At 36.2% G+C, this 13,641-nt stretch overlaps 1 protein-coding gene and 1 long non-coding RNA gene across 4 annotated transcripts; one reads left to right on the forward strand and one right to left on the reverse strand.

The window, feature by feature from the left end:
• The first annotated feature begins 346 nt into the window (after positions 1 to 346).
• Positions 347 to 13,092, forward strand: LOC104221659 (uncharacterized). Of its 3 annotated transcripts, none has more exons than XM_070172389.1 (5): positions 347 to 642; positions 757 to 868; positions 11,251 to 11,324; positions 11,461 to 11,988; positions 12,714 to 13,092. In XM_070172389.1, the coding sequence occupies exons 1-5, from the start codon at positions 445 to 447 to the stop codon at positions 12,819 to 12,821; spliced, it is 1,020 nt and encodes a 339-aa protein (XP_070028490.1). In that variant the 5' UTR covers positions 347 to 444; the 3' UTR covers positions 12,822 to 13,092. The 3 variants fall into 3 exon arrangements, with proteins under 3 accessions (XP_070028490.1, XP_070028492.1, XP_070028491.1); XM_070172391.1 differs by having other exon boundaries at positions 12,719 to 13,092; XM_070172390.1 differs by having other exon boundaries at positions 766 to 868.
• Positions 11,675 to 12,763, reverse strand: LOC138889193 (uncharacterized). The gene is made up of 2 exons (XR_011407009.1): positions 12,329 to 12,763; positions 11,675 to 12,082 (listed from the first exon to the last, which is right to left on the reverse strand). It is a non-coding gene; the product is annotated as an uncharacterized lncRNA (long non-coding RNA).
• Positions 13,093 to 13,641: the final 549 nt, after the last annotated feature.

Here is a 13,641-nt window from a genome sequence, read left to right on the forward strand (position 1 = left end):
TTTGTCTGAGAAAAGGTTATTTGTACAAACATCCCTTTAATTACTATAAAGAAGAATTAACCTAAATAGCTAATTATCAATCACTTAAATTAAAAATAACCATTAAATATATAAAATATATATAATTTATGTTAAATATGTGTATAATTATGTATAGTTAGTGTATAATCAATACTCCATCTACCAGCTAAGAAAAGTAAATAGTAAATCCGGCCGGCCATTTGTGTAAAGATAATCTTACAAGGGCCCAAAAGGAAGCAGTGGAGGCCCAAACCCAAGCCTTACGCTCCTATCTTTTCAATCTGGCGTTTCAGAAAGCATAAGCTTTATTTTACCGTTGAGCAAATTTTCGAACTCTTAACGGTCCTACATTTCCACTGCTCTCTCTAACTCAAAGGAACCTAAGAAATCATTTTCTCCTTTCAAACTCCATCTATCTCTTCAATGGCAAAGCCTAAAGGAAGTAGTTCGGAAAGAAAGATCTGGAACAATGTGTTCAACCTTTTATTCGATTTAATAAAATCACAGCAGACACATCTTGAATATCTCGCCAAAGACCGAAAAATTCTTGAAGATCGTGTAAAGTTACTGCATGATCGATGGGTAAATGATGGTTATAGCTATCAAGAACAAATTTTCCAGGTCACTTTTCATTTTCTTTGGTTTTGCATTTTTTTAAACTTAATTTAGGGTTTTGATTGGTTTGAATTTAGGGGTTTTTTTTGGTAAAGTTGGGTTAAAAATTGGGTTTTGCAGATGAAGCAGGATTTCATAGTTCAGGAGATGGAGCACATTGTTGAGGGAGCGAAAGCAGAGCGTTTTGCTGTTTTGAAGAAACGGGATGCTGTTATGTACAAAAAGAAGTTCGGTGAGTTGCATTTGTGCCCACAAAAAAAAAAAAAAACTGTTGCAAATTTTGGAAATTTTTTGTTCGTATCATTTATTTCCTGATGCTCTTAGTTTAAAATAGGGTAGGAAAATATATAGTTCTTTACCGAGAGGTTGTGAGTTCGAGTCTCCCCAAGAGCAAGGTGGGAAGTTGTTGGAGGGAAGGATGCCGGGGTCTATTTGGAAACAGTCTCTCTACCCTAGGGTAGGGGTAAGGTCTGCATACACACTACCCTTCCCAGACCCCACTAAGTGAGATTATACTGGGTTGTTGTTGTTGTTGTTGTTGTTGTTGTATTGAAGTGGAGAAGGCTGGAGGGACGGACCCATCATCCCAATCAATTTTTGCTTCATGTGCCACTAGCTCTAGGGAATTTTTTGGTTATAAAAAAAAACTTTATTGCAAATTTTGGATCTTTTATTTTCTTACCATTATTTCCCAATGCGCTTAATTTAAAGTAGGGAGGAAATATAATTCTTTATTGCACCCTAGTACTTAAGTGGAGAAGGCTAGAGAGGTGGGCGCATTATCCATCGCTTTTCGCACCGTGTGCTACTAGCTCTCTCAGGGATTTCTTGGTTATAAGAAAAATAGTAGAGTTCTTTATTGCAATGCAGAGTTCAAACATGATAACTTTCACTTCCTGTGGAGTTGTCCTTTCCTAATTTTACCTAGTAGCGCTTATGCAATTTCTTAGTTACTACCTTGTTTATTTTCAAGAGCTTAATTTCGTGCCTATGGTTGTGCTTGGTGTGAACCACAAAATCCAGTGACTGCCTAAACGATGGTGCTTTTAAGATAATCAATTTGATAGTGGAGCTTGAACATGCAATTTCTTTTTCTTATTCAATGTTGTTCAACCTATTTTTGAAATAACGGTTGTTGATTGGACATGGAATTTAAGATGTTAATTTGACTTGTATATTATATTAGTGGTAGTGGAAAAGAATGTTAAAGTAATGGTTAAAACATTATTTTGATAGAGAAAATATTGCATCAAATATTAATATTTGAGTTATTATAGAATTTGAGCTATTTTTTTTGGTAATTAAAGGAATTTTACTACCACTTGTAAATATTTACAGCGCTATAAACAGAAACCTATCCCTATATCCACTGGACATTGCCCCTGTGATATAGTTCCCCAATACTCCACTTCTCCTACCTATGCCTTGACATACATCCCTTAGCCAGTGTTAAATTTAAACACTAGTAACTTCCTAGCTATCTTAGGGTGTAAATCCCCTCTCACAAAAATATCTTGTATGATCAGCTTCACAATGATGCGTGTTGGTCTCTCTTCTTGTCGAAAACTTCTGTAGTTTCTCTCTTGCCATACATAGTATAAGCAACCTGCAAGGCTCATCCTGTATACTTCAGCACTGGTGCTCTTCCCGTTTTGATGAAGTATAGCCCGTTGTAGCTCCTCCTCCCATGGTCGTGCTTGTCTTCCTATACCTTGCCACCGGAGAATTTTGTTCCATATTGCTGCAGATGTTGAACACTGGAAGAATAAATGACTGATGGTCTCTGGTGCTGCATTGCAAAGTGGGCAAGTCTGGTCCTCAATCATTCCCCAATTGGCCAGCCTATCCTTAGTGTATAGCCTGCCATGCGCAATCAATCTCATGTTGAAGATCCATCTTGGAGATCCTTTGTTGTTGCAACTAATCTTCTCCACTCCACCTTAGGATGTTCCCCAGCAGTGTCTTGTACATTGCTTCGATAGAGAAAGATTCTAATTCCTGCATGTCTTGTTCAGTATAACCTGCATTCATTAGAGGACCTTTTGCCTTGAAAATCTTGCTTACCATCCAGGATGCTTGATTAAATGTGGTTTTCCATATTGGTTTCCCCTTACTATAGTATGTATGGTTCCATTGGACCATAAAAAGAATTTGAGCTATTTGAAGTTGTATAAAATGATATTATTAAGGGAACAATGTTAATCATTTTGGAACATCTCAAAACAGAATACATGTATAAATTGTATTGGAATGGATACTAGCATGTTTCTTTCAATTTCTTGTTAGGGTCCCATGACTATGTGTCAGGGCTTGTGTTAATTCGCTTTTTCTTTTTATTAAGTAATCACAACATCTTTACCTTCACAAGGTAGAAGTAAGAGTAAGACTGCATATGCACTACTATCCTCAGACCCCACTTTGGGGAGTACACTGAGTTTGTTATTGTAAGTAATCAAAGATTATGTAAATGCTTGCATTAAGCCAGTGCGACAAGGTCTGCATATACACTACCCTCACCGGACCTCATTTGTGGGATTACACTGGGTATGTTGTTGTTGTTATTGCACTAAGACAGTGTGACAAGACGCAATTACAGATTGTGCTGATCCCCCTATTGTATCTAAAATTGCATCAACATCCTGTGCAATAAACAAGTGGCACCAAAAAGCTAGCAAAAAATACATCTTTGTTTAAGGCTATGTAAATTTCTCCTATGGCCTTCAAAAGTTCTGTAATTTCTTTTAAGCCAAACAGCCCACCAAATGGATTGAGGGATGGTATTCCAAGTCTTCTGTGATTTCTTGCACAACCCTTCTTTATTCCAACATTGCAGTTGTTAGATATAAAATAATCAAATTGGCTTTGAGGCGTGAAAATCGACTGTCCTTAAAGAGTTATCGCCTGTATACTAATTTAGGGAAAATACAAAACGATTCTCTTCAGGATACAACAAAGCCTGCAGTAACACTTGTGATTTTCTATTTTACTTTGTTGGAATTCTTGTGTATTTATAGGCAACCAACAGACCCTTTCAGAAAGGATGTCTTGTTTCACAAACAGACACGACTATTTATTCGAATTTTGAATTTAAAATTCAAATAAATTTGATTTTACTGTTAAAAATAATTAACTCTAGGATTTCGTGCCTGTTGAGACAATCTCGTGCCTGTTGAGTCAGTCTCGTGCCTGTTGAGTCAGTCTCGTGCCTGTTGAGACAAACTCGTACCTGTTGAGACAAACTCGTGTCTGTTAAGTGTTATTTCATAATGATCAGTTCCGAGGCTAACAGGCACTGTACGAGTAAGGTCGGTCTCGAAGGTGTTTCACATAACAGGCACGGAAAGTTCCGATGTGGGAAAAATCTCACTTCCAACTTGCCAATAACAAACTATCTTACAATCCCCCACTAGTTTGTTATTTCGCTTCATAACACTTGTGAATAATTGAAAGTATCTTTTACAGATTTGAACTTTCCTTTAGTGTAAGTATATTAAAGTTTTGACGAAGTTAATGGTATCTTAAGATTTGAACCACAACTCCTTGTGCCAAAACCGAAAGTACCACACACACAGTGTTATCTAGTAGCTTAGAAAATCCAGTATTCGCTTTAGCACGTTTACGGCCATGTGCTCATCCTGAATTCATGAATATTTACAAGATCAACCCTTTAAATCTTGCTAGAAGCGGCACCACTTCAATATTCATATAGGTGGAATTAGTTATATGTCCCTGTTACTCCAGACATTAATAATTCCATTAAGATTAATCAACCTCTTCATGTAACAGTATGCACTTTGGAGTTTGTCTTTATGCCCCTGTTATAACAAGCATTTAACAACTCCTTAACTCCTCATATAACAGTAAGTAGTACATTAGAATTAGGGCTCCTAAAGAGGAAATCAGTGCTTAAACAATACAAGTAACTTGTTATTACCCATTGAACTTATATTGTTAGAGTGTATACTAACTCAAAGTGGGGTTCCCATTCCTTGTATTTAATTTAAGGGTCTCAGCCCCATCTCTCCACAAGTTTGTTGTACTACATCTCTACCTAATGGCTTCGTAAGTGGATCAGCCAAATTCTTATTTGATCTCACATATATTATAGCTATAGCTCCATTTGTAATTAATTCTCTTATATAAGCATGTCTCAAGCTTATATGTCTCGATTTCCCATTATATATTTTATTGTGAGCAACACACATTGTAGTCTCACTATCACAGAATATGGAAATGGCTGGCATAGGTTGTGGCCACAACTTTATATCAAGTAACATATTCCTCAGCCATTCTGCTTCTTTTCCAGCAGCTGCTAATGCAATAAATTCAGATTCCATAGTAGAATGGGAAATACATGTTTGTTTCTTGGATGCCCAACTAATGGCTCCACCGCCTAGAGTAAATATCCATCCTGATGTGGATTTATTATCATTAACACTTGTAATCCAACTTGCATCAGAATATCCCTCTAATACATTAGGAAAACCATTATAGCAAATGCCTAAGTGCTTTGTATATTTTAAATATCCAAGTACTCTACTTATTGCTTTCCAATGATCATTACCTGGATTACTGGTAAACCTTGAAAGTTTACAAACAACAAATGCAATGTCGGGTCTAGTGCAATGCATTGCATACATCATACTACCTATCGCACTTGCATACTCCAACTGTGCTACTGCTCTTCCAGTATTTGCAGTTAGCTTAACACTAGAATCATAAGGAGTATTATACCCCTTTATTCCTAAATGACTGAATTTAGTAAGGATTTTATCTATATAATGTGCTTGTGACAAAGTCACTTGCTTGTTATCTCTTTTGACCTTGATTCCCAAAATAGTATCAACTTCATTTAAATCCTTCATTTTAAAAACTGAGGTTAGATACTTTTTGGTCTCGGTAATTCCTTGTAGATTCGTACCAAAAATCAGCATGTCATCGACATATAAACAAATTATTACTCCATATTCTTTTGTAAATTTAGAGTAAATGCACTTGTCTGCATTATTATGTACGAATCCGGTTGATAGTATTACACTATCAAATCTTTCATGCCACTGTTTAGGCGCTTGTTTAAGACCATAAAGAGACTTTATCAATTTGCAAACTTTCTTCTCGTTTCCCGGAAGAACAAAACCTTCAGGTTGTTGCATATATATTTCTTCACTAAGGTTCCCATTTAAAAAGGCTGTTTTAACATCCATTTGATGTACGTAAAGATCATAGATAGAGGCCAAGGATAAAAGGACTCTAATGGAATGTTATTCTTGCAACAGGAGCATATGTATCAAAATAGTCTATGCCTTCCTTTTGAGTGAAACCTTTTGCAACTAATCTTGCTTTGAAGGTTTGGATGGAACCATCTGTATTGTACTTTCTCCTAAAGACCCACTTACAACCTATAGGTTTTGATCCAAGAGGAAGATCAACCAAAACCCAAGTGTTGTTGGATATAATTGAGTCCATTTCATCATTAATGGCCTCTTTCCAAAAAGCAGCGTCTCTAGAAGACATTGCTTCTTGAAACGTCTTTGGGTCTTCTTCAACATTTAATACAATTGGAATTTGATTACAAACGTTTGTCCTATCTCCTTCAACAAGAAATACTATAGATTGTGAAGAAATAAAATCAGAACCAAGATGTTTTTCCTTTCTTATTCTTTGGCTTTTCCTTGGTTCTATCTGCATATCATCACTTCTTTCCTTAGTTTTAATAATTTCAGGAAGCGACAATTTATTAGCATCAATACGTTTTCCATTTATTTCAGTCATTTCATCAACATTGTCATTTATAAATCTATTTTCAATAAATTCAACATGTATAGATTCTATAATGACATTAGATTCTAGATCTAGCAGTCTATAAGCTTTGGAGTGTTGTGCATATCCTACAAAAACACTTTTAATTCCTCTAGGACCCAATTTTGTTCTTTGATGGTCAGGTACTCTATAATAGGATATACACCCCCACACTTTAAAATAATTTAAATTTGGTTTTCTACCATTCCAAAGCTCATAAGGCGAAATATGCATACTCTTTGAAGGCACTCTATTTAAAATATAACATGCAGTTAGTAGTGCTTCACCCCATAAATTATGTGGCAAATGTGCATTAAGTAACATAGCATTAACCATATCCACCAAAGTTCTATTTTTTCTTTCCGCTAACCCATTTTGTTGAGGAGTATAAGGGGCACTCATTTGATGTATTAGGCCATGCTCTTCACAGAACTTATTAAATTCGTTAGGAAAATATTCTCCGCCTCTATCACTTCGAATAATTTTAATTTTCCTACTCCTTTGATTTTCCACAACAGACTTGTATTCTTTAAACTTTTGAAAAGCTTCGTCCTTAGTTCTAAGTAGGTAAACATATGTAAATCTAGAGAAGTCGTCTATAAAAGTAATAAAATATCTTTTGCCTCCTCTAGTTAATTCTCCATTTAATTCACACAAGTCTGAATGTATTAAATCTAATAGTTCTGTGGATCTTTCAACTTTACGAAATAGTTTCTTTGTCATCTTTGCTTTTATGCAAATTTCACATTTTATATGTTGAGTTTTACATGAGATATAACCATTTTTGGACATATAATTCAAAGAGCCAAAATTTAAATGTCCTAGTCTAGCATGCCATAAACAAGAATCAGACTCAACGATGTAAGCAGAAACATAATTTATTTCATTAATACTCAATTTGAACATGTCGTTACAGTTATAGCCTTTTCCAACAAAAACACCATTCTTAGACACTATTACATGATCAGACTCAATAACTATCTTGAAGCCTTTCTTTGACAGCAAAGCAGCGGACATTAAGTTTTTCTTCATATCAGGAACATGATACACATTCAGTAACGTCAACTTCTGGCCAGATGTGAAGTTAATCTCAATACTTCCTTTTCCAGCAACATCTGCCGCAACGTGGTTTCCCATCAAGACTTGTTCAGAATCCTGCACTTCTGCATATGTCTTGAACATCTTCTTGTCATAACAGACATGAATAGTAGCACCCGAATCTAGCCACCAGTCTTGAGTTTTTGTAGCAGCGGTAGCCACATTCAACTCTGTGACCATACCAATTTGCATTGCGGAAACCATGGCAACCAGTCCTTGGGCAGAATTTTCCACTATGTTTGCCTTTTCAGAATTTCCAGATTTTTCAATCTTTCTAGACTTTTCGGTATTGCCTGCATTGAAATTTATTCCTGCCTTTCTATATCTGCAGTCCCGAATCATATGGCCTTTCTTTCCACAATGATGACAGCTAAAGTTCTTTCTCTTTTTAAAAGAAGACTTTTTGGAAACTTTAAGATGTTTGTTCCCACTTCCTGAACCATTCTGATTGACAAAATTGACTGCGGAACTCGAAGGCTGACTAATAGCATCACGAGCACGAGTCTCACTTTGAATTTGAATGTGAGTACGAAATTGTTCCACAGTCATTTTATCCATAGAATGTAGGATTTTCTTTCTATAGTCATTCCAAGAGGAAGACAATTTCGAAAGAATAGCGCCTATTTGAAGTGCATCAGGAATTTTTGTTTCAAGATCACTTAGTTTTGATATTAAGATTTGCAGTTCATGAATTTGATCCATTATAGGCCTAGTATCAAATATTTTAAATTCAAAGTACTACAGAGCCAAGAATTTGTCAATACCTCGTTTTTCATTCTGGTATGCAGTTTGTAGAGCAGTCCAAATTTCTCTTGGTGACTTCAGATTGCAGTAAAGATCATAGAGTCGATCTGTCAAAGTATTCAGAATATGGCCGCGACACAACTGTTCATCATGTTCTCGTTTCTTCCTTTCTTCCTTGACTACGTCAGAATCTTCTGTTGTGGGCTCAGGCATTGGAGGCAAGGCATAATCAAGAACATAGTAGATATTGAGAGCGGACAACAAGAATATCATCTTGTCTCTCCAACGGGTAAAGTTCGTTCCATCAAAGCGATCAAGTTTGATGAACTCCTTCGGATTCTCAACAACAGACATCAATTTCTCCATAGCAGGATAACTCTTTAAGATTGTTAGATATAAAATAATCAAATTGGCTTTGAGGCGTGAAAATCGACTGTCCTTAAAGAGTTATCGCCTGTATACTAATTTAGGAAAAATACAAAACGATTCTCTTCAGGATACAACAAAGCATGCAGTAACACTTGTGATTTTCTATTTTACTTTGTTGGAATTCTTGTGTATTTATAGGCAACCAACAGACCCTTTCAGAAAGGATGTCTTGTTTCACAAACAGACACGACTATTTATTCGAATTTTGAATTTAAAATTCAAATAAATTTGATTTTACTGTTAAAAATAATTAACTCTAGGATTTCGTGCCTGTTGAGACAATCTCGTGCCTGTTGAGTCAGTCTCGTGCATGTTGAGACAAACTCGTGCCTGTTAAGTGTTATTTCATAATGATCAGTTCCGAGGCTAACAGGCATGGTACGAGTAAGGTCGGTCTCGAAGGTGTTTCACATAACAGGCACAGAAAGTTCCGATGTGGGAAAAATCCCACTTCCAACTTGCCAATAACAAACTATCTTACAGCAGTAGCTCCTTAGTGGATTTTGGCATGGTTCAACACATATCAAGGATTGTGAGAAACATGCTCCACAGCTGACTAGTAATTCTACAATGCAAAAATAGGGGGCCAACATCTTCAGAGTGCTCTTCACACATTGGGTACTTACTAGAAAAGCTGAAATCCCCTCTTTTGTTATGTTGGAATGAGTGAGACTAGCCTCCTTAGCCACAAACCACTACTTATAGAGTTGACCCACAGGGAGAGCGGTGAGCAGAGAGAGATTGTGAATGAAATGAGTAAGGGAAAAGTCATCTCATGACTGGAACTGGCTCAAGGCAAGGGAAAATTGCTCTTACTTCCCGAAGGGAGGTTGAAAATCTGTTACAGAATAAGCTGCTCTTCTTTCATAAGCAAATGTACTTGGTGCTTTCGTATGTAGAGAATGCTTTTAGCTCTTTGAACGAAGTCTTTAACCCAAATGAGAGAAAGGCTAGAGAGTGTCTCTTTATAAGAAAATAGGTACATGATTTTTTCTGTGTCACGTGAGGGAGGGAAGGAAGGAGAAAAATAAGAAAGAAAAGAGACCTCTGGGCGAGGGATTGACATGAGTGGTTGAACTTTCAGTCCAGAGAGTCTGGATAAACTGCATGTTACTTCTTTTGTTGCTTCTACCTGACTCACTTTCTCTGACTGACTCCAATCTCGATGATTTCCAAACTGAAATAAGAGTATAAAACTACTTGTTTCTGCTATTTTAGTCTGATGTGCTATCTGCAACAAGTCACCTCACTTGTAACACATTTCAATTCTTGTTCTAAAAATTTCTCTTTGCATTTCACCTCATGGCACACTTAGGGCTCGTTTGGTATGAGGGATAAGGAATAATTAGTTCCGGGATTAAATTTAAGAAGAGTTTATCCCATGTTTGGTTTGGAGAAAATTGTGGTATAATTAATCCCGAGATTAGTTATCCCGGGATTGTAGTGTTTTTTTATCCCCATGGAAAGGTGGAATAACTAATCTCGGGATAACTTCTTTTCAACCAAACGACCCCTTATAGTGTGTTTGGCTAATCACTCTAAAAAACACTTTTGGCCAATAATTTGTGTTTGGCCAAGCTTTTCAAGAAGTGCTTTTAAGTATCAAATCACGAATAAGGACATGAATGGATTACTTATTAGTTAATATTATAAGTAAATAAACAATCTCAAATATTTGTTATTAAAGAAAATAATCAATTTTTTTCATTTTATTTAAGTAAACATGAAATAAAATTAAAAAGTACTTTAATTCTTTTAAGACAATTTAAATATATTAAAAATCATTCAACAAATATAAAAGCATCCGCCCCTAAAGTCACTACATATTAGAAAGCTATCCTAAAAATAAGAAGAAATACTTATACATTAATATCCTAAGTATTAGGTTTAAAATAAGTAAGGTTATTTTGGTATATACTATATTTTGTTAAAAAGAAAAGTCAAAACTGTTTCTGCTTTTGGGAAGAGGCTACTTTTTTCTGCTCCTCAGCCGTGCTTCTTCCCAAAAGCACTTTTTTCCTCCAAAAAAGCTTAGCCAAACACCTTAAGTTGAGAAAAAAAAGTATTTTTGGGAAAAAGCACTTTTGACCTTTGGAGAAACTTGGCCAAACAGGCTATTAAACTTTCTTTTTGCGAAAAATAATAATCATGCAACCACATATCTGATACATACACACACTTCTTTATGTATATGGCTCTCAGTTCAGTTCTGATTTAATTTCCAATGACCCTTAAGAAGACTTCTGTTTAATGGTTTTTTACAAGCTCAATGAAACCAAATCCAACAACAACAACAAAAAACCCAGTGAGTTCCCACAAGTGGGTTCTGGGGGTAGTGTGTACACATACCTTACCCCACCCCCACCCCGGGATTACTAAATTTTTGGGAATATTGGCTGTTTTAGATGGTTTTATTCTTGAAAAAACTTGCTCCCGCCCCCAGGTATGTAGCCTTCACTGTTACAGAGTAAACATGATATTTTAAGTGTTAGCCATCCCAGCATTCAATTTGGGGCTAACTCAATTTTCACCTAAAAAATGCAGAAGATGCAGATAGTCTACTGGCGGACTTCAGAGAATTGCTTGACTACCGGTCTCATAAATGCTCAGAGCCAAATGTATGTTGTTTCGATTGCTTTTTCTTGCATGAATTTTGTTTCTGATTTCATTGTAAGTTTGTAGTTATCATTTGCCACCGCTGCTCATTGACAAAACTAGAAGATAAGTCATATGAACATTCAATTTGATTCATAGGATGTACCAAGGACTGCTACTAATGAAAAAGCAGAGACAAGAAACAAGGCATGGGAAGATGAGGTGAGAAGGCTGAGAACTGAAAATGAGAGGCTCACTTCAGAGAAAAATTCTGAGATTTCTGCTCTCTTGGCAGAGAAGAATTTCATTTGGAACCAATATAACAAACTGGAGCATGACATGAATGAGCAATTGAGGAGCAAACGTACTGAAATTGAGCTTGGAAATGAGAAAATACGTGCTTTTATGAGTAACATTGAGGAACTACAATCATCCAACACTGATAAGGATAAAACAATTGCTACGTTAAAAACTGAAATTGCCAAACTGGAATCTGGCCTCGTCAAAAAGAGTGAAGAGCTATTCAAACTTTCCAGAGAACTAGAGTTGCTAAAGAAGTCCGGAAGTGCCTCCGTCACTCCTTTGTTGCGTCAATTCACATCCGCATCAGAACCTCCGAAGCACAGAACGGATCGGAAGACTGTAACTTTCAAGGAAGAACCACAATCTTCACAAGCTCTTGAAAAGGTAATCTCGTCTTAATTTTAGAAGAAACTATTTTGCAGAAGTCCTGTGTTACATAATTTGTCGATGTTAATGCTGTTCTTCTTTGAGGCGTATCCTGCGTATGAAGTTTGTCATTCTCTTGGATTCAAGAAACTGCTCCCTTTTTCTGATATTGTAGAATAGGTTATTCTTGTAATGCATATAGATGTTTGTTGTTCTGTGGATCTAATCTGGTAAAAGGAGATCTTCTCACTTTGTAAAGGAAAAAGGAAAAGAAATAACTGAGATGTCATTGAACGTATTAGCATTCCTTTTGACATCCTGGACATCTTTTCTTAACTTGATTTTTTGCAGAATTTACCTTGATAAAAATGACTTGATATGGTCCTTGTGCTAGCATGTTCTCTGTGCCTGCCGTAAACCGCTCTTCTGATTCAAGGATCAACCTACCAGTTATGACTTGTATTATAAAAGACGATTCCTCTATTGTGTGGATAACATGCTAGCACGGCCATAGTAACTCGGACATTGCTGTGTGCTCTGTCTTTTCTTAATTGTGGGGCTAGTGTCTCCGTCGATAGATGACATCCATGATATTTTGACAAATGCATGTGCATATGTTAACCTAGATTTGAATTCAAATGTATAAATACAGATTACTGTTGTTTTATATCATCTCAAGAGCATGCTAGTATATCGGAGAAATATGTCTTCAGTAAGCTGATAGATAGTTTTTGTTGGGACAGAGAAGTTCAAAACGAAAAGCTGGTGATAGTATCTCAGGTGCTCCAAAACTATTCACATCCTCATTTAAGGTACCTAAATTAAAAACTTCATCTCCTCTTGTGATATGACCTCGTCAACCGAACTTCAAGCTGTAACTATATTAGATGAGTAGATTCTTGGTGTATATGTTTGTTTGGGATCTTGGTCATTTGTATTTTGACCCTTGTATTATCATTCCCTTTTTTCTTCTTTCAAAGCTATGTAATAGTAAATTTAGACTACATTACTTGTTGATGTAACCAATTAATTCAGAGGCACGTTAATTTCAGTTGCAAGATTTTTGTTGAAATTGACGACTTTACTGATCAGTGAATGATGATGAGTTATTAGATTTGTGCATACTCTCGTTTTCTTTTCCTGTTGCACCATCAAAGTGGCAATTTTGACATCCACTCTCTCCTCAAACGTCCCCCCCCCCCCTCCAACCTCCCAACCCCCCAAACAAGAAAAAATATATAAGATAACAGGTATCTGGTGAAATAATCGATATCTGCAACAAATAGGAAAAAGTATTATATATAAGATATCTAAACAAATGAGAAACAGTTCAACTCCAAATCATGGTAGGTTAATACACTAAGGCACCTAATCATATTAATCCTAATCGTGTAGAAGTTATATCTTTTGCCAAAGGAGTTTGTGAAGAGATGTAAAAGGTGTATATAGTAATATAACAAACTAAATAATTTCTGCCTCGCCTGATCGTAAGATAGGATATCTCGTATCGGAAAACTGACAGCGCGCCCTGTCTGTCATCCAGGGTAACATTTCTTCAAAGTATACGAAACCAAGTAGATTGAAATGAATCTTGATAATGAACCATGACCAAAAGTAGCACCAAAAGCAAAACCAAACCCCAAGGTGAGCCTCCTTCTTGGCTAGCCAAAT

The sequence above is a fragment of the Nicotiana sylvestris genome, chromosome 4 (genome assembly GCF_000393655.2).
Source record: "Nicotiana sylvestris chromosome 4, ASM39365v2, whole genome shotgun sequence".
Lineage (NCBI taxonomy): Eukaryota > Viridiplantae > Streptophyta > Magnoliopsida > Solanales > Solanaceae > Nicotiana > Nicotiana sylvestris.